General features: G+C 39.2%; 2 protein-coding genes across 5 annotated transcripts in view; one reads left to right on the top strand and one right to left on the bottom strand.

Moving 5' to 3' along the window:
• Positions 1-18,271, bottom strand: part of Mfe2 (peroxisomal Multifunctional enzyme type 2) — a 36,331-nt gene extending 18,060 nt beyond the window's left edge. The window contains exons 1-10 of one of the 3 annotated variants that reach the window (XM_076177936.1): positions 18,155-18,271; positions 13,177-13,314; positions 11,208-11,360; positions 9,887-10,031; positions 9,357-9,484; positions 7,746-7,862; positions 5,290-5,444; positions 4,110-4,190; positions 3,864-3,942; positions 2,998-3,161 (exon numbers count right to left, since the gene is read on the bottom strand). In XM_076177936.1, the coding sequence (XP_076034051.1) occupies positions 2,998-3,161; positions 3,864-3,942; positions 4,110-4,190; positions 5,290-5,444; positions 7,746-7,862; positions 9,357-9,484; positions 9,887-10,031; positions 11,208-11,360; positions 13,177-13,314; positions 18,155-18,212 (1,218 nt within the window). In that variant the 5' untranslated portion in view covers positions 18,213-18,271. Of the gene's footprint in view, positions 1-2,997; positions 3,162-3,863; positions 3,943-4,109; positions 4,191-5,289; positions 5,445-7,745; positions 7,863-9,356; positions 9,485-9,886; positions 10,032-11,207; positions 11,361-13,176; positions 13,317-13,728; positions 13,829-16,445; positions 16,535-18,154 lie in introns of those variants that run through there. The other 2 variants (XM_076177938.1, XM_076177937.1) reach the window with 2 other exon arrangements.
• A 1,500-nt stretch (positions 18,272-19,771) lies between these two features.
• LOC143021269 (uncharacterized) lies at positions 19,772-25,841 on the top strand. 2 transcript variants are annotated; one of them, XM_076178670.1, is made up of 2 exons: positions 19,772-19,837; positions 22,517-25,841. In XM_076178670.1, the coding sequence occupies exon 2, from the start codon at positions 22,535-22,537 to the stop codon at positions 25,784-25,786; it is 3,252 nt and encodes a 1,083-aa protein (XP_076034785.1). In that variant the 5' UTR covers positions 19,772-19,837; positions 22,517-22,534; the 3' UTR covers positions 25,787-25,841. The 2 variants fall into 2 exon arrangements, with proteins under 2 accessions (XP_076034785.1, XP_076034787.1); XM_076178672.1 differs by lacking the exon at positions 19,772-19,837 and adding an exon at positions 19,967-20,017.
• The last annotated feature ends 221 nt before the right edge of the window (positions 25,842-26,062 follow it).

Below are 26,062 nucleotides of genomic sequence, written 5' to 3'. Positions count from 1 at the left end.
AAAATTTAAAGAATTCTTTTTTGATAACATGAATATCACTTGCCTTTTACACTTCTTTTTCCTTACTACAGTGAAAACAAGAAGGATGGGAGGTAATAGAAGGAAGGGTAGTAATGGTGGGATCAGGAAACATAGAAGGTTGAAGAGAAGCGAGCTTTCACAGATTGGTTACAAAATAGGATGAGGGAGTCATATGACAGGTACAAAGAAAAGAAAAAGAAGTAAAGCACAAGGTAAAGAAGGCAAAGAGGAGAACAGATGTGAAATGGGGTAAGAGTATGACAGAAATTTTTGAAAGTAATAAAAAGATGTTTTGGAAAGAAATTAAAAGAGGAAGAGGAGGCAAATCAAGTAGAGAAGAAAAGCTAAAAGGTGCAGATGGAGAGATGATAATGGAAGAGAAGGCAGTGAGAGGAAGATGGGCAGAGTATTTTAGAGAGTTGCTAAATGTGAAGGAGGATAGGGAAGGAAAGATAGTGGCAGTGGGAAGTGTTAAGAAAATGACTGTGACGAGTGAGGAAAATGGAGGAGAAATAAGGAAGGATGAAGTGAGCAGGTAAGGCACCTGGTCTGGATGGATGCCATGCAGAATGTCTAAAAAAAGGAGGTACAGTGATGGTGGACTGGCTGGTGAGGTTATTTAATGTTTGCTGGAGAGAGGGTAGAGTGCCGGAGGACTGGAGGAGTGCCTGTATAGTTCCACTTTAAAAGGGAAAAGGGGACAAGTGTAAGTGTAGTAGTTTCAGAGGGATTAGCTTGAGTGTAGTTGGGAAGGCTTACGGGAGGATCTTGATTGAGAGGATTAGGAGAGGAACAGAGGGAGTAATTGGCAAGAAACAGTGTGGATTTAGGACAAGTAGAGGTTGTGTAGGTCAGATTTTTGTGGTAAGACAGATATGCGAGAAAGCTGTAGGAAAAGGTAAGGATGTTTTTTGGGCTTTTATGGATCTGGAAAAGGCTTATGACAGGGTAGACAGAAAGGCACTGTGGGAGGTTTTGCAGATATATGGGATAGGAGGAAAGCTTTTAGGAGCTGTCAAGAGTTTTTACGAGAGTAGTAGAGCATGTGTCAGGATTAGAAATGGAGAGAGTGAGTGGTCTGAGGGAAAGGTAGGACTTCGTCAGGGATGTGTTATGTCTCCCTGGCTGTTCAACTTATACATGGATGGGATGGTGCGAGACGTAAATGCAAGGGTGGTGGGTCAGGGATTGGAGATGGTTAAAGAAAATGGAGAAAAGTGGGAGATGAGCCACTTGTTGTTTGCGGACAACATTGCGCTTGTAGCAGGATCAGAGGAGGGATTGAGGAAGTTAGTGACAGAGTTTGGGAGACTGTGTGAAAGAAGAAAGTTGAAGATAAATGTGGGTAAAAGTAAGGTGATGAGATGTACAAGCGGTGAAAGTGACAGCAGACCAGAAGTGAGCATTAAGGGAGAGCGACTGGAGGAAGTGGATAGTTTTAGATACTTGGGTGCGAATGTAGCAGGAAAGGGTGGAGTGGAGGTAGAATGTAGATTGAGAGACACAAATAAATGCCTTGGTGGATTAAAAAGTGTAATGAGGAATGGACATTTGGGAATGGAGGCTAAGAGGAGATTGTATGAAGGAATGATTGTGCCAACAGCACTGTATGGGGCAGAAATATGGAACATAAAAGAGGAAGAGAGAAGGAGTTTGAATGTGTTTGAGATGAGGTGCCTGAGAATTATGATGGGGGTTACTAGGCTGGATGGAGTGTGAAATGAGGAGAAGAGGAGAACAGGGGTGGTAAGGGAGTTGGGAGATAGGGTGGATGAAAGAGTATTGGGGTGATTTGGACATATGGGAAAAATGAGTGAAGAAAGACTAGTAAATGAGGTATGAAAGGCAGATGTGGAGGGAGTGAACATGAGGGGGTGACCTAGGATGAGATGGATGGATGGGGTGAAAGGGGCTTTGGGGAAGAGGGGAACGTCTGTTGAGGAAGGATGGGAGAGGACAGAAAACAGGGGTGAATAGAGAATGGTTGTATATGGATGATGTTGTGATGCATGAGGTGGAATGGGTGGGGGGACAGCGGGGTGAGGTAGTATGTGTGAGTAAAATTTGACGCAGCCCAAAGGGATTTCTCCCCGTCTTCTCCTTTTCTGCACAAGGGGACAGAGGGGGAATTACAGATTTAATGAAGCGGCCTTGCTGTGGATGTGCTGTGTCTTGCGACACTGCCTCTGACCCAAGGCAGTGGACAAGATGCAGGGATAACCTGTCATCCAGGAGGTGCCAAGATAAGAGGGAGGGTGGAGGGGAGTGGAGTGTATTTAGGGATGGAATGGGTGGGAATGGTTTTTGGCTACCTCCCTTGTAAAGGGGAAAGAGTCTTTGGTATATGTATGTACACTGAAAACCAAGTGGAAGTATCCTTCCAAAGAATTAAGTATGTAAGATGCTATGACAGGCAAAAAGTTGAAAAATGTAACTGGTATACATTCTTCTAAGATGTTCTATATTTGTTTTTCCTAAATTTCTTTCTGCCTATTGTTTATTAGCAGTGCAACATCAATAAAAAAATTCTCCAAATTATGTTCCAAACCAACAATTCTAGAAAATAGAAAACCAATAATAGAAATACAAAAAGTCAATCTAGGACATAGATGTCAACCCTCCCTTCATCAAATAATATTTAGATGGGGGCAATAAAGAAATTGAAATAACTCCCATGCCAAAGGTACCTCCCTAACTTCTGTCCTTTTTTCTCTTGCTTCATCTTATAAAAAAAAAAAAATCTATCCTCCACTCTCAACTTACCTTCTACCAAAAAATGATCTGATATTCCCCCACCCTCTCCCCTTAGAACATGTCCATCTTAACTCTTCCTATTATACTCCTGATTACCACTATATAAATGAATATATACGAAAAGGATAGAAAGATTATTGTTTCACAAATGAATGGTTGGATTGCATGGTTAGGTATAAAATAGGAAAATCATTACATGGTTTAACTTGATACCCTACAAACCTTGGTTAAATCTGGGTGCCATCCTTCAATCCCACCAGTCAGCAGACCGCTTTCGTTAAGAGCTTTTTGTGATGGCACTATGATAAAGGTGGGAAGTGCACAAAAATCTTCATTGCCCTCAAAGAGATACTTTAAATAGTCCTCATCCTTGGTTGACACTCCCACTGCAATCAAACAATTCATATTTCAGGGAAAGGGTTAGTATTTTGTCAGCAATAGCCCCTAAGGATCAGAGCAACACATCAGTTGTCTATGTTTAATTCTCTACTCATAAAAGAATAATGAGATGTTTTTACAATACTATTGACATGGTTTAATGTCACAAACTCCCCCCTATCAGAAGGCTAGGACATTGCCTTGATTTGAATTGTATTGAAGAGGTTAATATTATATGCCTCAAATGTATTCAGCAGTATACTGTATATCATCATAGATCAAACAACCATCACTTTTGCCTAGTTTATGCAGTGCTTCCTTATAGGTAGTAATATTCTCATTTATGATGATGATACTATAGCTACTACATATAAGTACTTGTATGCCCAAGTGCTGTTTAGCGGCTTTTTTCTTTCTTTCTTTTTTGGAAAAATTTGGATATATTGTACTTTTGGCTCTATCAGACAAGTATTCCCCCTTTTTAGTACAATATATTGAGGGTCATTTGCACCCCAAATTATTCAAGGCAAATTATGATAAACGGAGTTAGACAGGACCTCACAATTATAACTGTTGTCATACATCACAATTAGGTAAATACATACACACACACATTCAAATTCCAAGTGCACAGATGAATAATATACTATAATAAAATATTACTGGAGTCTAATTTCATGCATTTGAACACAAAATATTGGTAGACTCACCTCCGAGTGCATAAAGAATAACATCTTTGGTATCATATGTGAAAGACACAGGGTCACTCTTCACTCCAACGGCCGCAAGCTGATTTATATAAAAACAAAGAATATGCACATGAAAGCATTCTTCCAACAATAACAAAATGATGTATATAAATATAATTTTACAGTAGGCATGTAAAAGAAGTCTTCAATATAAAAGAATCAAAATGCACATGTCCATCAAACGAGAATGGTTCTGTAGAGACTTACTGGGCCAGAGACAGCTGCTGCAGCACTTGGTGAATTAGTGGGATTTGCCTGAAGTCCACTTTCCTTTTGCTCTTGTAGTATCTACAAAGCAGCATGAATATTTGGCCAAAGTGAATTTTTTATGAAAGTGTATACTAAGACTTAACTGATGAAAAAAACCTGCCAATACTTATTGAGAGGAGATTTCCCAATATTCCTCAAATGCTATTGTGGTTTGTGTGTACACAACAGGACACAACAGTATATTAACCCCTTCCATACGGTGCCGCACACGTACGCGTCATGGGGAGCGAGTGTATTCGCGAGGCTGCCATATCGGCGTCTTGATTATATTTATTGTAGTCGCCCCTCCATAATGACATTCTTTCTAATTCTTTTGTAATCGCATTTTCTATGGTTATCAAAATTCACGGGTGAAGAGAGAACGATCGATATAAGCGGTGACTATATTTTATGATGCGAGTATTATTACGACACGTCGTACGGCTGGCATTGGCTGCTGCCACCGAGATCTAAGTCCATGACGCCTACGTGTGCGGCACCGTATGGAAGGGGTTAATACTTGTTGCTTGCCTCAAGTTTTACTGGAAATCTGCAGCCCCAGAGTGGTTGGCATAAGTCTTCAGACCCTTTTATAGATCTTTCTGGAAAGAAAGTTAGGACTATTGTCAGTGTTACATTAATGTCAGAACTTCTATGTCACCTGTTTGGAGTATGTGGTTGTCTGCTTTCTTTATGTTAAAAAGTGGGGAAAATGAGTTTAAAGATAATAGAGAAAGATCTTGGACATGGTCCAGAGACACTGTCACCTCAGGGCTGCACCTACAGTGTTTTTATGGATTTTGAAGTTGGGTGCCGAGCATGTCGACAGGAGACCTTTTGGTCCATATCTAGGTTGGATGGAAAAAAAAAAAAAATAAATAAATAATAATAATAATAATAATAACAATAATAAATGAATAAATAAAAACTATAATAATGTAAATATTTCTGATGCCCATCTAGCACAACCACCACTAGCAGGCTTCATCTCAATAAACATCCGTATTATAACACTTACTACATAAAGAAAGAGCTCACAGGAACACAAAAAAAACTGCTTTACTAATAAGACAAAGAGAGAGTAAACTTGTTTAATATAAATACTAAGTTTAAAGAATAAAACTACACATTTCCATACCCCAACCAAGAGTCCCAAAGCTTCATTGCCATCTTCTGGATGTAGTGAATTCTCAAAGTCACAAATTTTTGTCCAATTGTCTCTCACAGCTTCAGGTGATACAAGTTCAGACAAGGACCCTCGGCAGACATGACCCTGGCTTCTCTCCCACCGATCTGGAAACAAAAGCTCTTTATCAATTTTCACTTATAAACACTATTTACCTTTACTACAAGCATATTTTTAATGCATACCATACATACATATAACAAAGGCTTTTCCCCCTTTACAAGAAAGGTAGAAAAAAAAGGCATAAAAACTACTTCCACCCATTCCATCCCCACATACTCCACTCACATCCACCCCCTTCCCTCCCTCTTATCTTAGCTCCTCCTGGATGATGGGTCATCCCTGCATCTTGCCCACTGCCCAGGGTCAGAGGTAGTGTCACAAGACACAGTACATTCACAGCAAGGCCACTTCATTAAATTGGTGACTCCCCTCTCCATCCCCTCATGTAGAAAAGGAGAAGACGGGGAGAATTCCATTTGGGGTGTGTCAATTTATTTTTCACACATACTCCTTCACCCCCCATCCCCAACCCACTCCCCCTCATGCATCACATCATCATCCATACACACCCTTCTCCATTCACCCCTATCTTCTGTCCTCTCCCATCCTTCCTCAACAGACATTTCCCTCTTTCCCAATGCCCCTTTTACCACATCCATCTCATCCTTAGTTGCGCTCATGTTCACTCCTTCCACACCTATTTTACTAATCTTTCTTTACTCATTCTTTCCATATGTCCAAACCATCCCAATACTCTTTCATCAACCTTATCTCCTAACTCCTTATCCACCTGCACTCTCCCCCTCACCCCCTCATTTCTCATTCTATCCAGCCTAGTAACCCCTATCTTCTCAGGCACCTAATCTCAAACACATTCAAACTCCTCCTCTCTTATGTTCCATGTTTCTGCCCCATACTGTGCTCTTGGCACAATCACTCATATAGTCTTCTCTTAGCATCCATTTCCAAATGTCTATTTCTCATTACACTTTTTAATCCACCCAAGGCATTTACTTGCTTCTCTCAATCTACATTCTACCTCCACCTCCACTTCTACCTTTCCCACCACATTTGCACCCAAGTATCTAAAATATTACTTTTACCCACATATATCTTCAACTTCCTTCTTTCACACACCTTCCCAAAATCTGTCACCAACTTCATCAATCTTTCCTCTGACCCTGCTACAAGTGCAGTGTTGTCAGCAAAACAACAACTGGCTTATCTCCCACTTTTCTCCATTTTCTTTAAATATCTCCAATTCCTGACCTACTATTCTTGCATTCACCTCTCGCACCACCCCATCCATGTATAAATTGAACAGCCAGGGCGACATAACACATCCTTGACGAAGTCCCACCTTTACCTCAAACCATGCACTCTCTCCATTTCTGATTCTAACACAAGCTCTTGTAAAAACTCCTGATTGCTCTTAAAAACTTTCTTCCTATCCCTTATATCTGCAATACCTCCCACAGTGCCTTCCTGTCTACCCTGACATAAGCCTTTTCCAGATCCATAAAAGCCTAAAACACATCCTTACTTTTTTCTAAAGCTTTCTCACATATCTGTCTTACCACAAAAATCTGATCTGCACATCCTGCTCTAAACCCACACTGTTCCTCACCAATTATTCCCTCCGTTCCTCTTCTAATCCTCTCAATCAAGACCCTCCCATAAGCCTTCCAAACTACACTTAACTAACTAATCCCTTTGAAACTAATACACTCACATTTGTCCCCTTTTCTCTTGTAAAGTGGAACTGCAACTCATGACAAATGATGTATGGCTCCACTCCATAAGGACACCTCAAAACAGCCCCTGAAATATTTGCTGTATGCTACCATGTAATCACCACTGCATACATGCACTTAATACCCAATTATGGGGTACTACTTTTTAAAAACTTTGACTGCGCATATCTACTTTCTCCCTAACCCATATATCTATAACATCTCCAACAATGCCTTCCTGTCCACCTGCTCAAAGCTTTCTTCAGATCCATAAAAGCACAAGTCATCTTTGCCTTTTGACAAATATTTTTTATGCATCACCTTACTACAAAAAATGTATGTACTGGGATTAAAAGCATTGGATCTGCAATCATTGAAAGAAAATAGAGAAAGAAGCGACTTGGCAGTAGTCCTTATGTTATCAAATGAGAAGAGAAAAAACAGATAAAGAAGAACTCTTGAAAATGGGCAGCTTCATTATCTATCTGGCAGAACCATCAAAAGCAGGTACCTACACCATTGGTTCCAAGTAAATTTGATAAATAGAATCATGAAAATCTTCCATAATCAAAAACTAATTAATAAAAAATCAAGAGAAATTTTACCATAGTACCTTTCACTTGTGATTCTCTAATATCTTGGATAAAATGCTGGACATTTCTGGAGACTTACATTTGCTAAACCATCCTCCAGCTGCTTCAAATAGTCCACCTGTTTCCTCACATGAATCATGGCACAAGTAAAGCACCAGAGGTGCAATCAGCTCAGGCTTTAGTTCATCAAACAAATCTGTCACAAAAGAAAAAGAGGAAAATATATAAATATACAAACACATGATGGATATAGGAGAGAGTGTGTTGTAGAATGGACAGTGGATTATATACCATCACTTTCATTAACATTTGTCCATTTCCACTGTTCACCTTTTCCTTCTGTTCTGACTCTGTCTTACTCCTACCCCATTTTACATATGCTCTCCTCTTTGCCTCCCTTATCTTATGCTTTACGTCTCTCTTTGTACCTCTTGTATGCTTCCCGAGTACTACTCTGTAACCAATCCACATATGCTTGCTTCTTCTCTTCTACTACCATCTTCACCTTATCATCCCACCACTCACTACCCCTCTACCTATTTCCTCTCATCCTCCTCATTCCACATACCATCATTACACACTCTGTCACTTCTTTGAAACAAATCCATTCCTCTTTCGCTCCTACCTCTTTTCTTCACCACCTCCCACACTTCTATGAGCTTCTTCTGGTACTCCTTATTTTCCTTTCTATTCAAACTGTCTACTCTAGGCACTTCTCTATCTTCCACCATTTTCTTTCTCCTCCACTTATCTTCCACTCTCAAATTCCCATCTACCAAAAAATTATCTGATACCCTCTCACTCTCTCCCCTGAAAACATGTACATCCAGAACTCTTCCTATCCTTCCTTTGGATACCATTATATAGTCCAGTAATGCCTATTAACCACCTTTCCATCCACTACCCTTTTCATGTATACTTATGATAGACTCTTCTTAAACACTGTGTTTGCTATTATCCTTTTCTAGACATATCTACAACAACAGCACTCCATTATGACTTTTACTTGGCACTTCCAAATTCCCTACTACGCCCTTAATTTGCTCATCCCTCACTCTAGCCCTGAGATCTAACACAAATACACTGACATCCTTCGAAGACTTTCTAAGCAATCATTTAAATCTATCCAAAAAGCCTTCCTTACCTCTTCACTCTTCCCACTCCCAGGTCCATATTCCATATGTGCTCACAAACCCACATACTTTTAGTTTCATTATAATATCTTTGTAGCACCCTCCTAGTAATGATAGGGTTAAATAAAACAACAAGTATAAGTGCCACCAGGTCAAAGTAGTTAAACTAATGTCTCAGATATTGTTCCTAAAAAAAGTGCTCATCTTATTGCTAACATATTTCTGAATTTGTCTAGTACACCTGATCCCTGATGTTCACAGGTCCCATATTCGGAGTTTGCTTTTTCTTTTTAGGCTATTTTGTGTTGAACAGGGTTTGTCTTTGAAGATTCTCATTGTTTAATCATGTTGTAATTTATTTAGATGCCTTCTGATGGTTCTTCTTTGCATACGGCATGGGTCTGGGGGCTTGGAAATGATTCTGTCCCCTTAACCCTCACAAATGTCAGGGGTTAAGTAAACTGACATTCCTTCTAACATAAGGCTAAATATTCAAGACAATTACAGACAATGCTTGGAATTTTCACATTTGTAAAATATTTACATGCCAAACTGACCTGGTGGTAATATTCCCTCTGTGAGCCTGGTGCCTCCCATTGGTGCTACAGTGTTGCAATTAATGTTGCTCTTTTTACCTTCGATCGACAGTGTGTTGCTAAGACCTAAAAGTCCTAGTTTAGCAGCACTGCAAAGACATTGAATATGAATAGAAAGGAAAAAAAAAATTAAATAAAAATCAATAAATATAAATAAAATAAAACCAGACATCCTACTATCATAGGAAGAGACGAAGGGGGAAGAGGAAAGCAAACACGAGTTGTTTGCTCTCCTTGTGTTAATAAGCACAATGAAAAAGTTCTCAAAGTTGCTCAGATAGCTTGGGCCCATTCTTGAAAGTGTCAGTATTTTCCACCTTTTAAGAATGGTATACAAATGGATAGCTAATATCTTATACCCTTGCAATAGACTTTTATCTATACTACATTCCAGTTTCTATGAAAATTTCTAATAATGAATTATTGTAGTGAAATGGAAAAAAATTACAATAACAAGTAAATAAATAAAATAAAAATGTATATATAAATACCTGTAGTTAGCCTGGCCAAAGTTCCCATATATGCCAGCCACGGATGTTGTCATGATTACACGTCCATAACCTTGCTTCTTCATGTGGGAAAAAGCAGCGCGGGTAACCATAAAAGATCCTCTGAGGTGAACACGATGTACAAGATCTGTTGGCATAGTTAAATTTGAAATTGTACTCCCTTATAAGGGAGATGGCCGGCCAAGGCATGCACCAACCTGCCAATCACACACCCATCAGTTTGCCTTTTATCTTAGCTCCTTGAGGATGAGGGACCAACCTTGCTGAAGCTGGTTTATCCACTCTGCTTCATGGCATGGCAACCCTTCCTACTGATTCACTCACGAGTAATAAAAGAAGATGAGGTGAAATCCCTTCAAGCCATATCAATTCGTCATCCATTCAAAAACCATCCTCCACTCACACTTATTTTGTGTCCTCTCCCTTCCCTGCTCAACAGCCATTCCCCTCTTATCCAAAGCTATTTTCACCCCATCCATCTCATTCTCAGTCTTACTCTTAAGTTCACTCTAACCATCTCTGCTCTCCCACTCTTTTTACTGGTCTTTCTTCACTCATTCTTTCAATATATTCAAAACATCTCAGTACTCTTTGATCAACCTTATCTGCCAGCTCCCATTCCACCCCTACTCTCTGCCTCACCTCATTTCTTACTCTATCCATTTTATAACCCCCACCATAGGCTACTCCTCAAAAACATTTAAACTCTTCCTTTCTGCTTCCCTTACATTCCAAGTCTCTGCCTCGTACAGTTTTATATGTACAATCACCCTTTCATAGTCTTCTCTTTACCTCCATCTTTAGATAACTACAGTAATTACTCATGTATAATGCCTATTTTTCACCAATTTTGGACTTGCAACTTAAGGGTGCATGTTATACACAGGTTTAGATCTGTAGAATTTTTGGGGGGGACAATCCGAAAGGTGGGAGACTCAATGACAACATAATGAATAACAAGTGACCCACATATAATGACTAATTTATAAATATTTTGCACTTTGTCAGAGATCCACACCAACTGATTTAGGTTTTGTAAATATCATATTTAGTAAATAAATAACTAATCTTTGCAATAAATAACCAATAAATAAAAATAATAATAATAATGAACAAATAAAATAAAAATAAACAACCAACCTCTTGAAAACAATAATTATTCAAAATCATACATTTAATGCACTGTATATCCCATTATGTTATGCAGCAGTATGACAATAATGACCGTATATTCCCTTACATATATAGTGTCTTATCTTATTTTGTTGCATGCATATTATATGTGATTTAACACAATTCTTACCCCAATCGGTGTCTGATGTCCTAACAAAAGACCGATCACGAAGGATGCCTGCATTATTCACCACAATATCTACACGACCAAAATTATCCAATGCAGTCTGTACAACCTTGTCACCATCTTCTACTGAATTGAAGTCAGGTACTGCAGTTCCTCCTAAAATAGACATATAAACACACAATTAATAAAATGAGACCACAACATACATATACTCTGATCATCTGAGAAGGTAACTGGCAGTTACTGATTAGAACAAAATTAGTTCAAGTAAAAAAATAAATAAAATGTGGAAATTGTTTACTTGTACATACAACAAAGTTGTTCACCATTGAGTACCCTTTCAAAACAGATGTTCAAGATCCAATGCAGAGCTAAAATAAATCAAGAAAGAAATTGAAACAAGTCTTTCACACAGAAGACAAGCCCATCATAAATATATTACAACCAAAAACCAAACTAATAGACTATCTTTTGAAAGATACCAGCATAAAGCCAAGAAACTTGTAAGTAAGAGCGAGAAAGGGTCGAGGAATATATAGCTTATTCTAGTAAACTGAACCCAAAAGAATTTTATAGCTATGTTAAAAAAAGGAGGAGCCAAGAATTTGAGTGGAAAATGTGGTGATGAAATGGGTGGAAATGGATTTATGCCTTTGATTTTGGCTATCTCCCTTGTACGGGGGAAAAAGCCCTTGGTATATGTATGTTACTAAAAAGAAAGTAATTACCTCTAACACTGGTCCTCTTGTATTACAAAATGGTACACATATGAATGATGATACAAATATGGTCTCTACTTAAAAAATTAAGTTATATTTCTCTATACAAATGAAGACAACAGCAGCTTCTACGATAATCAGTAGTATGGATAAATTAATAGCTAATTTTTCTGTTACTGAGGTTGAAATTGTACTTCAGATTGATACATACATACATATACCAATTTCTTTTCTCCTTATAAGGGAGACAGCCAAATTCAAAGGCATAAATCCATTCCCACCCATTTCATCTCCACATATTCCACTCCCATTCACCACCCCTCCCTCCCTCTTTTCTTGGCTCCTCCTGGATGATGGGTCATCCCTGCATCTTACCCACTGCCCTGGGTCAGAAGCAATGTAGCAAGACACAGCACGTCCACAGCAAGGCTGCTTCATTTAATTGATGCCACCCCCCCTCTCCATACCCTCATGCAGAAAAAGAGAAGACAGGTAGAAATCCCTTCAGGCTGTATTACAATATCATTCACACATACTCCCTCATCCCCCATCCCCCACCCACTACCTTCCATGTATCCCAGTTTCATCCATACACAACCATTCTCCACTCACCCCTATCTTTTGTCTTTTCCCTTCCTTTCTCAAAAAACATTCCCTTCTTTTCCTATACTCTTTATACCCCCATCCATCCATCTCATCCTTGGTTGCCCCCAAGTTTACTCCCTCCAACTCTACCTTACACACCTTTTTTACTAACTTTTCTTCACTCATTCTTTCCATGTGTCCAAACCAGCCCAATACTCTTTCATCAACCCTATTATCAGACTGATAAAGTAGAAATAAATAAAACACCAGGTCCAGTAAAGATATTTCCCAAGGATTTTAAAAAAGAAGCTAAAAATTAAATTTGAAACCATTGATGTCCCCTCAGTGTTGCACTTCCTAATGGAAGTGAGAGAGTTAACAGCTTTTAGAGACGAGTAGCTTTGTTGTTCATCTTGCAGGATCACCACATGCAGGTACAGATTGACCTCTCATTAACGGACTAAAAGGGGGGTAACGGTGTCCGTTGATGTGAATAATCCGTTGATTTGGAGTGGTTTTTGGGTGGCATAGTGATTGCACAGCACTAAACAACAGCACCAAAAACACCGCAAACACAGCTAATAAACGTCTGTTAATGAGAGGTCAATCTGTACCATCAATGGTTCCAAGAAATAAGTAAACAAAAACAAATAAGCAAAACAACTCACCAGCCTTCCGAATTTCTTCAACAACTTTAGATGCCGCTCTTGAGTCACTTCCTTCTCCTTTTGCAGTTCCTCCCAAATCATTAACTACCACACTGGCACCTCTCTTGCCAAACTCAAGAGCATAAACACGCCCAAGTCCTAAAAATTAAATACAATATGAAAAAACTTGTGTCAAATACATTTACCTTAACTAGAGTTTTTACTTATATTGACCAAAATTTTAAGGAAATAACAATAACATATTAATTTACTAAATCGGGAATATGAGGTTAAATCATGGCAGAGGTCCACCCCTCACCATAAGACTGTCAGAAATCAATATTTTTACAGGGTAATTCATAATAACCTGATATTGATTTCTACTATTTTTAATTTTATTTTCTTGCTTCCTCCCTTCAGGATAGCACAAAAATGAGTGAGTCTCAGTGGAAACAATGCCATTACTGGTGGTGTTAGAAACTTATTTCTATGTGTTAAACACAGGAGGGGTGGGAGAGTAAATTGTGTTACTGTAGTACATAATTAATTTCTAAAGTTATATACAACACTTGCCTTTCTCTTTTTTGCCATCATTGTTTATGGCAGTGTTGTCCAAACTGGGGTTTGTGTGCCCCAGGGAGTATGCAACATAGATCATAAGGGTACGTGAACAAACAAGGAACACACACAGACACACACACACACATACTCAACAGCATAGTGGTAGTGTTCACAACTACTGCTACAGTGGTCAGAGTTCGAATCCCACCCACGGTTGAAATAATTTCAGTATCACTGCGCTGTGAGTCGCTACTCAACTCGTGGGTGGGGACTTGGGTGGGTGTGTGCGTGTAAGGTTCACAGGAGTACCCATAGATCGGTCATATATGAACTCTAAGCTCTCTTCCAGAAGGGTAATATCTATCGATCATGAGTCTAATACATGATCCAAGACCATGGTGAATCATACACACAACAGGAACATCCCATGTTCTATGATGGCAAAGAGAACAAGAGTGGAGGGATGGATACATGAACAAACAAGGAACACACACACACATAATTAATATATTATTTGCCTTATCTTAAATAAAACAGAGTTTGTTCAGCCATGGCGGATAGACGGGGGGTACGTAACAGTAGAAGGTAATAAAGGCTACAACAGGCGAAAATGCTTGGACAACACTGGTTTATGGAATGACAAAGGGTATTATGTATATACATGTACATTATATTACAGTACACAGCCAACAAAAAAATTATATCACTAAAAAACCATACATTTGCAGAAAATCTTCATTTGATAAAAGTTGGTGTAATTGAAGAGGAAAGTTGATCTAGAATGGAAAAAAATGAAGAGAAGCATGGTGGACCTCTGCCAAAATAATAACTTCATGCATTATAGCTTGCCTGGAGGTTCCTTTTCCATTTTTTAATAATATTCGCCTTAAAAGCATCATCAATGCTGAGCACAGCACACATTTAGAACTGTTTGTTGATACTATTTTTCACCAAAAGAAATTATGAAAACTACACACCATGAGGAGATGCACCTCACAGCAACAATACTAAAAGAGACAGCCATGCTGGCAGTTCCACCTGAACCTTGCAGTTCTAGTGAACTAACTACAGAAAATTTGGCTGGCTGAAAGTTTTTCTCATTTTACACAGCTTGGAACATGAAAGAATATTAGTTGGGTGTTTAGACATGTCGAATGTTTGTAGATTAAATAAAAGGGGGAGGAATCATCTGTTGGTTACTGTATATGGTATTTACGCTAGTTTGTATGTCTGAAAAAATACGCACTAGAATGCAGATGCTAAAATGCATCTATTCTTTATCAGCAGCTCTCACTTACCAGGCCCCACAGTTGGTAGTTTACATTTGCCATCCTAACCTGTCTCCACTCACATCATTCAATCAGCTAATTCATTCATATACACAAAAAAATACACAGTGTACTGATTATCCATTGCTTATAGCATACAAAAATCATACACTAGGAAAACATTCAATGTTTTGGCCCCTGTTCAACCCTGAAGATGCTGAATGACAGGACATTTACTGTACTCAGAGTTTGTATTCTTTGTCTGTAAAACCTGTACTAACTCTTAGCTATGTTATACCTGGCATACAATCACAGGATGACATCAAAGCACCAATGAGAGAAATGTCATACAATCAATATAGGCTTCATCCTCAAATGGTGTTTCCTCTGCCAAATCTATCAACTGTTACCACCTTTTAACATTCTGTTTAAACATTGGGAACCATGGGACCTTCAGATGGCCATCATGCTTGAGCTCTGAAGAAAATATACAGCCTAAGGAATAGATGGAATTTTCTTCACAAATACACTGATGAGCTGGTCCCTCCAAAATCTACCCTAAAACAGCCTCAGTTGGAACATCTGTTTCCATGCCCTATAAAAGCTTATCTTACAGAATGCATGAATCTTGTATCACCCCAGACTACAATATCATTCAAAAAAGTCAGGAAAACAAGAACAACTATGCAGCATTCTCCTGTGATCATCTGCTGAAGATCCATGAGAAAATGTTGCCAAGTTCAATGACCAACAGAGAAACAGAATTTCCAGAAAGCTTGACAGACTTTGTGAGATAAGTAAATGGAAGGGCACACAGAGTTCAGAAATCATAGTAAGCTTCTCAAGTAGAGCACCAGACAACACTGAGATAAAAGTGCTCAACCTCAAGTTTCCCACCATTTTCCCAAGAACAAACCTCTTTAAGAAGAATTATAGATATACAAACAGCAAGTCCTTGCAAGGTTACAGAGACCGTTGAATGTGGCACAAACAACATAGTCCTATTTTACGGTTGAGATACAGCAGAACTTTTGAGAATTTAGTTAAGGACAACATCAGAACCACTTCCACTGACTGATAAAGGAGGGGGAGCTGTAGTGATGGATGTGAGCGATTAAGTTCAATTGTATGTAATGAGGGTACATATAACAAGAACACCTGTTTTATGACAGAATGTAAAATGAAGTTTCACAAAGCAGATCAGAAATATTCTCAGTAATTCAGCGGCACATAAGGAAACATCACACCTACTGTCCAGCCTCCCACACCCATACACCACACATAAATGACCAAAAACTCACAAAAATGCTCCTGAGACCCATAATTTCAAAGAACAGGAGGTGCTCCATAGAAACTGGAAAAGTGTTGACCAAACTTCCAGTCAAGCCTTTTGGAACTCATTAGTGGTGCACACTTAAAACATTCAATATATTTTTGTTAAGCAGGATCAAGGACTTATCTTTGAACAACAAGAAATTGGCCAGCTTTGACATAACTGTCTTCTTCTCAAGTGATTGAGTGAGTGAGTGAGTGAGAAAGAGAAGGGGGAGATGGAGTGAGAGAGAGAATGGGAGGGGAATGGAGGGGGAAGGGGAATGGAGGGGGAGGGGGATGGAGGGGGAGGGGGATGGAGGGGGAGGGGGATGGAGGGGGAGGGGGAGGGAGAGGGAGAGTGGTGGAGAATGAGCAAAAGAGAGAGAGGGACAGAGACAGACAAAGAGAGATAAAGAGAGAGAAAGAGTCTCTCTTCTCTCTCTCTCTCTCTCTTTCACTCACTCTCTACCACCCTCTCTCTCTCTCTCTTTTACTCACTCTCTACCACCCTCTCTCTCTCTCTTTCACTCACTCTCTACCACTCTCTCTCTCTTTCACTCACTCTCTCTCTCTTTCTCACTCCCCCTCCCTCTCTCTCTTTCACTCACTCTCTACCACCCTCTCTCTCTTTCTCACTCTCCCCCTCTCTCTTTTTCTCTTTCTCACCCCTCTCTCTCTTTCTCTCCCTCTCTACCACCCTCCCTCTCTCTCTCTCACTCTATCTCCTCCTTCTCTTTCTCACTCATTCACTCACTCAATCACCATTACAAGGGAGGTAGCAAAAAAAAAAAGGCATAAAATCTACTCCCACTCATTCCATCCCCCATATTTCACTCCTATTCACCCCCCCTCCCTCCCTCTTATCTTGGCTCTCCTGGATAACTTCTTTTTGATCAAATTACATGGAAATCACACATTTTAAAAAATATATGTCAAATAATGCAACCATATGCTAATTCTTTATATAAAATTGTGCATTTGAGCAAAAACTGTCCTTGTTTGGGTTTGGTTGGTAATTACTGAGTCGGACGGTATTTGTAGTTGTGGTCGATAATTTTGCAAAGGATAAAAACGTAACTTCTCTTTCATCAAATTACATGGAAATCACACATTTTGAAGAAAATAGGTCAAATAATGCAACCATATGCTAATTTTTATATAAAATTGTGCATTTGAGCAAAATCCATCCTTGTTTGGGTTTGGTCGGTAATTAATGAGTCAAACGGTATTCATAGCTGTGGTCGATAATTTTGCAGAGGATAAAAATGTAACTTCTCTTTGATCAAATTACATGGAAATCACACATGTTAAAGAAAATAGATTTTGGTCGGTAATTTAATTCATGAGACCATCATACAAGTATAAAAGTTGCTCCATGGCATTGACAATGTCCCCTTCAACAAGTTCTTTACCCTTAATACAAGCAACTTAAGGGGTCACTCACTTAAGTTGTCTAAACGCACATACTGGAGAATGAATTTGAACTGGTTTGCCACGAGAGTGGTAAACTTTTGGAATGCACTCCCAATAGACTGAGTAGTGACCGCACCCTCATTAGCCTCTTTTAAAACTCGATACGACAGACATGTAAAATTGATCCAATAACTGGCTAACAAGTCCTAGAGGTGGGGATCACGAAAAGAAGTTTACTTCTTATTTCCTCACTGTTTCTCGATTAGGTAGGCTCGATTAGATAAATATTGGGCGATACCTCAGGGCCAGGCTCAGCAGCTTGGTTCATTTACTTATTTACTCATTTCCACTGATTCTAAGGCCTGTTAGACACATAAAATACAGTGTGCACTCCAATAACATTTTGATCTCGGGCTGTCATGTTGCACACTAATAATACATACCCCCACCGGCGCCAGTAACAATTGCAACTTTCCCGTCGAATCTTAACGTCCCAGCCATTGTCAACAGCTGATACGAAGTTCGTAAACAAACAGAAACATGATGACGTAAGGCAAAACTATAGTACACGTACAATTTCAATATATGATATTTAGTAACGTTTAACATAAAAATAGTCCCTTATAATTTTGGTATACAAAACTAACTAATAAAGTACGAATTCATAAATATAACTGATGTGAAATTACTATAATTCCACCGTTATTTTAGATTTGAAATTCATTACAATTTGACCTTGATAAGAAATTACCATGTCATGATTACACCACCATAACTGAACAGATAGATAACTCGCCGGGAAGTAAGCCTAATGATACATTTATTCGGGCGGTTTGAATTATTTATCATGTATATACAAATCGGGCTTTTCCCCTCTTAAAAAAAAGGATTACCCAGTCAAGGCATACATATCCCCTTCACCCGTCTGTTGTTCCTTTTATCTTATTTCTCTGTGGGTAATGGCCATCCCTGTCCCCACCAACAGCCCAAATCAAAAAGGAATATAGCAAGATAAAGTACCTCCACACCAAAGTCCGACAAATCAAGCTGATTTACTTCCACTATTTTATTATTTGGCCCTTCCCCCCTGCTCTTAATCACAAAAATACAGAGCAGAAAAAAAAAATTCCTTCGGGCCGGTTCAATTTATCACAAATCTCCAATCACATATGTTGCTCCCTCCTTTCCATAATCGACAGACAATTATCCGAAGTCCCCTTCCCTTCACCATTCTTGGTCTAATCTTCAAGTTCACTCCATCTATCTCTACCGCCCACATTTTAGTCTTTCTTCACTCATTATTTTCATGTACCTAAACTATTCCAAAATTGTGTGCTTTGTCATACCCTATCTGCCAGCTCTTTTTTTTAACCCCACCTCACTCTCCGCCTCACCTCATCTTTTCACATGGGCACATGGGAAGAATAAGTAAAAAAAAAAAAAAAAAAAAAAAAAAAAAATGTAAAAAGCGTGTGGAAGGCAGAGGTGTGAACTTGAGGGGTTACCAAGAATTAGATGGATGGATAGGGTGAAGGGGGGCCTTGTGTAAAAAGGAATGTCTGTTGAGCAAAAGGCAAGATATAGGTGTGAGTATAACATACAGACCGCGAATGAATTATCAGGTGGCAATTTATTGTTGTTTTGTCTACTTAATTCATTTCTGTGGCACCTATTCGGTAGTGAAATTTTTAAGATGAAGCAACTGCGCCGACAAAATGAAAAAAGTACAATCAAATTCCGAAAATATGTGTAATGAAATTACCTAACTTCTTGAACATATTACTAAAGTACATTAAAATATATGTTACAAAATTATAATTTATTAACACTTCAATGCAATCTTGTTTGACGATAGCCCAAACAAAATCGTTCAAGTTGGTTTCCCATAAGTTTATATATACAGACATGACATGAATTTGCCGTTTGAATTTCAAAAGGAAAGTTCGTTTTACGGATCTCTAAATAGATACATTATATTCAAAAATACTGTTATCTTTACCACGTAGGAAATAAAATTAAAATTTGTATGTAAAGTAAAGCACTGCGAATATGTTGCGAACGTATATATGTCGTCTATGAAATTTTGTTATATCAGTAGCAGGACTTCAACCATCTGAAAGGGCAAGGTTTGTTATCTGTAGTACAATGTTTTTATCTAATGTTCTCATAGAAAAACCTTAATTATTTTGGTCTTAGAGTAACCACTTATTCTTATAAGCTATCTGATATTTCCAAAACACTATAGAACATGTTTTATTCAACAAATACTTCGTTTCTCTTGGAAGGACACAGGAACAATTTCGAATGTAGGTAAATGTACTTATGTACAAAATTTTCCTCTGAACGATACTGTTGGCTTGGTTACAGGACTTACTCCTTTCATTAATAGTGATAACGAAAAAATAAAGAATCAATATGTAGTATTCACATAAATTCAATTGCAATAAATTGTGCTTACTGGAAACATGGCATCATGACGTCATGTCGGCGGCATCGGTTTACAATATCATGGAAAAGTATAGAGCATCAAATATAAAATAGTTAGAAGATTCCTGTATGGGAATTAAGTGTGGAAGAGAAGAAAACCACAGTACATAGAATGTGGAGAGAGAAAATCAAGGGAACAATATCTAAGACCAACCAATCAGAAAAACTAAAGTATATGACCTAATCAATAGAGCTGAGTACAGCAGTGCGAGTGATATATCATGGGATAGAATTTACTCGAAACAATATTTCAAATGTTTCCAAACAACTTTGTTTGTACACATAATATAGGCCTATGCGAAATTCGTGCATCTTCACCAGTAAGAAATTCAAGTACTCTATTTAATTTTTTAAGATGAAATATTCTGAAATGCCTGATGCACAAACTATCCAGAGGAAATAATGAAATGAATATTCAATCTACTTAATTTACGTCACAGAAATTGACTTGTAGTTATGCCGTCAGTATTATTTTAATAACTAATTTCACTAGGTTGTTTTCTTATTGCGTCCATTCTTTTTCTTCGAACGAATGAACTAACTATATTTTTTTTGTTTTATATGCATACAATGCAAAATCTAATCATGTTTTCTGCTCTTCAATTATACATCATATTTTTGATAAAAAAAACTTGTATCTTTAGACAAAGTGCTGGTTTCCTCTTCATAGTACTCGAAATCGCGTAAATGGACCTCACTCATTGTTCTGATTGCATTAATTGTCCTGTGTTTTGAGGCCGCTTCTTACTGGGCCGATTCTCACCAACCGTCGTGAGTTCGTTTTGAGTGGAAACGGATTTGGTTACAATCTTTTGCTTTTCGAATATCTAAATATCACCTTTGCGTCACATAATAAGAAACTAAATGGCAATGTATGAGAAGGCAAACCTTTACAAAAGTTAGACAATGATGAAATGGTCTTAGAATACTGTAACCAAAGTTTTCTTCTAATTCAAATTCACATCGGTTGATGAGAAGTGGGCTGATATTTTTTTTCAGTCGAAGGAAATCTCATCACACAATGCTGAAGATCAACATTTACAAAAATTCCTCCTGAGGAAATGTTTAAGAATAATCACCTTACTGTTTGATCAGGTTATCCACAACACATATTTTGGTCATAGTCCGGAAGGCTTCAATAACTGAAATATAGAACAATAACCTACCCTTGGAGTGTCATTTAAATACAGGACAATATATAATATTACATAATGTATATATTTGTTACACAACTGAAATAGACAAAACAGTATAGATGTGTAGTACGTCATATAAAGTTATTAATATACATTATATATTTACCTTATGTATTTACTTATGTACCGGGCAGTAGATACTCTCGAGGGTAATGAAACCGTACCACTGTGGTTGTTCGTAGCTGTAGTCGTTGAACTTGTAGGAGGACTGGTTTAGCTGACTCAATAGGAGAACATGTAATTATATAGGTCAGGGTTGGGGTTTACTTGAGTCACAGGTATGTGGTGACGGGCGCCATTTAATTCCAGGGTGATTGAAGTCTCCCATGATGATTTTGTGAGAGTGTACTGTATTGGCAGCCCATATGAGTGTCTGATGAAGAGCAGCGTCTTTTGTCAGTGCTGTTGAAGGCATGCCACTCCTGTGTATACAGCCAACAAGGAAATTATCTTCGTCTTGCATCCTCATTTCTGCCCATACACTGTCCATGAACATTTCTTGTGTATTGGGTGTAAGTTCTTTGGTCTTGTATTCGGTCCTTATGTAAATGCACGTACCTTTGGTGGGGCCGCCACACTTTAGGTTGCTAGTTAAAATATAAAAGCCATCAATTTTCATGGATTGAGTACTGGGGACTTCTCTAAGAATTGACTTTATTTCTGTGACTACTATGATGTCATAGCTCTTTGTTCATTGCTACGCACAAGTCTTCATATTTCCTTAAGATTGAGTTATCAATTTTTGAGTTGTAGGATTTCAGTTTTGTTGTAGACTGGGTGTCTGACTACTCGTTAACTAGTCTTGCGTTGGTTCTGTGTCCTCTACCAAAGCTAAGGGAATGACTGGACATTCTGTTAATGGGACGGCTGGTTTGCGAATTTCTACTACCGCACTGCGCTGCGCTATACTACAGATTGACGGGGACTAGGGTGACTTTAGGCAAAATCCGGCCGCTATACTGGACCGGTGCCTATGTAATGAAATGATCTATCACAATTTAGTAACGTTTTGAACTCTTGCATTAACGATTTGTCTCCCAGGATGTCTCACTAGTGTCTAATGAGTCTTTGAAGTTTATGCATACATAAATCTAATCATTTAAATTCAATTTGTTGTTTCAGAAATAAAGTTGACCCACCATGTTGAGACCAAAGAACAAAAAAAGTCACGAAAATTCGAAGACGAGTTCATACTTCGACGACCTTGAGCTCTTCCCTGACATTAGCCCGGATAAAGAAACCCTTAATCCGGAGGAGTCAGATCCTGTGCATCAGAAAGATAAAGACGAGAAACCTAAGAAAATTACTTATATTAGAGGCGACCCACCTTTAAAGAAACTCCCACAGTCGCCTTTCCTGTACGACCCTTCACATGTGAAACCTTGTGGTGAGGGGCAAGATACCTCAAGACCAGCAAGACGACATAGTGTGGAGATGTACCATAATGAGGACAATGGGCCACTTCCAACTTATGTGAAAATGCCTCTAAGTGGACAATGTAAAAAATATACCTATGGACAACGTCTGGAACCGTTACAGAACGAAGAACTGGAGTCTAGTCATTGTTTGAAACAGACAAATACAGCTGAAGAGGAATTGCACAGTGGTGCTGATCCAAGACAAGAGGGCAATTCATATGAAAACAATGTAAACAATGAAAATGAGGGTTGCAAAACGTTTGAATGTAGTGAAATGGAACCAGACCATATCAAGCAGCTTATCAGAGAAAGAAAAATAAGGACATTAAAATTACCTGACCTTGTGAGACTGATGGACAGTGAACAGGAGGACCATGAAAACATAATACAAGAACCAATTATAGTATTTGGATTCAACAAGCTCATCAGAATGCTCCGAAAAGAGGAAGCATTAGTTAGTTCTCCAACTCAAGAAACTGCAATGGAAGACGAAGAGGAGAGTATTCAAGGTCAAGAAGGCCACGAGAAGCTTAATCAGGACAACGCTGAGGAGTCTGTTAATTGTAGAAAAGAACAGTTGGTACTATGTACATTTCGAGATGTCATGAAGCAAGTTTTGACTGGTGAACAAATTAAAGGTCTCCACCACCAGGACACCTGGACCAAATCTTCATATATGGAGAAGCCTATAGGTCAGTGTCCAGGATCACTGGTAAACAAAAACTTCCCCATACCTCCAGAGCCACGACCTCGTCTGCATCCTTCTGCACCAACGGTGTTCCAAAGCCCCTCTGGTCATTCGCAATCTTATGGACAAATCCTGCAAGAATCGAGTGCTTGGGCAGCTATCCAGGCTAACCAAATGGGATTATACAACCCATTTCTTCGGAGAAGAACGTCACAACTAGCCTGGTCAAATAGAAATTTTCAGAAGCCAGACTTGATTGGTGCGCAAAATATGCCAACATCTCAATACATTATTCCTGAAAATCTGAGCAAAGTTGATACCCCACATTTTCGCGTTTTTGATGAGAATGCAGAACCAGAATCCCAGAAAGTGCAAAAGAAGGGAATAACATTGCCAGCAGATTGTAGCAACAACGTACAAACAGATGCAACCTATTCCAACCAAGATAAGTCTCAAACAGGTAACCTGTCCTCCCTTCATAGTGGAGAGATGTATGACCAAAGCCATTTGGGGCAAGGTATTGCACCAGGGTTGGCAAACCAGATACCTTTAGTAAGTCCACAACCAAACACCTCTAACCAGGCCACTGCCGTAGAAGATCTAAGTCACCCAACTTATGGGAAACTCCCAACTCCAGTCTATTTCAGTGAACCGGTTTTACATCAACAAAGAGATCCATTGAACACGGTTAGTGGATATGGTTATGGGAATCACAGCCAGGATCTACAGTGTATGCTGGACACTGGAACCAAATCATGGCCAAACGTAGGCTTTATCCAGAGCTCTTCGAAAATCCAAGATAACAGTTCTCACAACATTTCACTTCCCAAGAGGTTGAAAAGTAAACGGACAAAGAAGGACTTGTTGTCCTTCAATTACGCCCTCAAGAAGACAAATCGCCTTGGCAAACCACAGATGGCCTCCATGTACATGGATCCTAGCTTTGGGCAGGCTATGGTCTTTGGTTCGCCCTCCAAGCTGAGAAATTGCCCGCTGATTACTGTGACGCCAGCAACAAAGGAATGTAAAGGAAGAATCATTGGGAATGTCATAAACGAAAGCAATCCAAAAGAAAAAGATTACATTACTGAACTAAACCTATTCCCCTTGAACATTAGCTTGCACTGTATTTGTCTACTGGAGCGCATTTTATCCGATTTTTGTGACTTCTGTTCCATCTGTTCCATCCAAACACGGAGACCTCCGATACCTGTCGAGAAGATCACTTGTCAGTGTGGTGGGCAGCTATGGGATATCTTCTATGCAAACAGGAGAATGAAACGAGTATGCTCACAGTGTGCAACGGCAGTGAGCAACGCCGGGACTCAGATTATGAATTACTACACCGGCTCGAGATGCGGGTGGTCTAAATACGAAACTCTTCTAAGTCGCCTGGCTCGTGCACGTGATCTGAGCTTGCAGAATACATCCCATGATAAGGACGATGATCCTTCATCCTCGGAAGAGAAGGATCGACCACTACAAAAGGAGAGAGGAGAGAAAGATTCACTAGTCAAGGATGTGCATATGGCGATCGTCCATCAAAAGACACAGAAACCTGAGAAGACAGAGATCACTATGCTGAATGACAATGTAGAACCGTCTTCGAGCCACAGAGAATCTCCACTTCCCCAACCTGGCAATGTGAGAGACGATCCTGGTCCGCCAAAAGAGACGTTAACCGTCGACAAGACTTCTTCTGAGGATAAATTTCACCCTTCAGTAGACATCGCGAACTCTGACGGTGGACAAGAGAATGCTAGTGGACGGTCTCACGAACAGTGCTCACATGTGTCCGATGAAAACGAAACGTTACAATCTTCTTTCGATCTGACGGGCAGTGATGCTCCTTCAGAAAATGAACAAGTGCAGAGTACGAACAGAAATAGATTATCTAACAAAATAACGCCTCTTCAGACGGAATTTATCACCGCGCGATGCATAGGACACTTCATCGGGGAGAACTCCACAGCGAGGACAACCATGAGCCAACATGTATTTAATAAGACGGTTCCTTTCCGGAACAAACGTTGCTTGTGCATACTACGATGCGTCACGGAGAACCTATGTGATAGATGTGACATGTGCACATCGAGTGGGGCGAGCATTGTCCCCATTAACGTGTTCTGCCCATGCGGGGGTCAGATTTGTAAGGCGTTTGTTAGTCACGAATCCGACTGCCTTATCTGCTCGCGCTGTGCGCTCCTCAAGATTTACAAGCTTGGCAAGCACAAAGGATTGCGCCATTTTGCCAAATATGGAGGTAAATATGCTGACCATCAGTGAGGGACGCAAAACAATTACTAAATCTAGCACCTAAAAAAAAAAAAAAAAAAAAAAAAAATCCATTGGGATGAACTGCTTACAGATGTAGTTCACATTTTTTGTAGTACATGACTGGTTTTGTAATTCGTCAAATGAACGGGGGAAAAGAACACACACACACACACACACACACACACACACACACACACACACACACACACACACACACACACACACACACACACACACACACACACACACACACACACACAACCTCGTGGCGCAGTGGTTAGAGTC

Source organism: Oratosquilla oratoria, chromosome 41, assembly GCF_046742065.1.
Source record: "Oratosquilla oratoria isolate Oo_2021 chromosome 41, ASM4674206v1, whole genome shotgun sequence".
Taxonomy (NCBI): domain Eukaryota; kingdom Metazoa; phylum Arthropoda; class Malacostraca; order Stomatopoda; family Squillidae; genus Oratosquilla; species Oratosquilla oratoria.
Note: the sequence above shows the minus strand (reverse complement) of the source record. Positions and strands in the feature narration are given on the sequence as shown.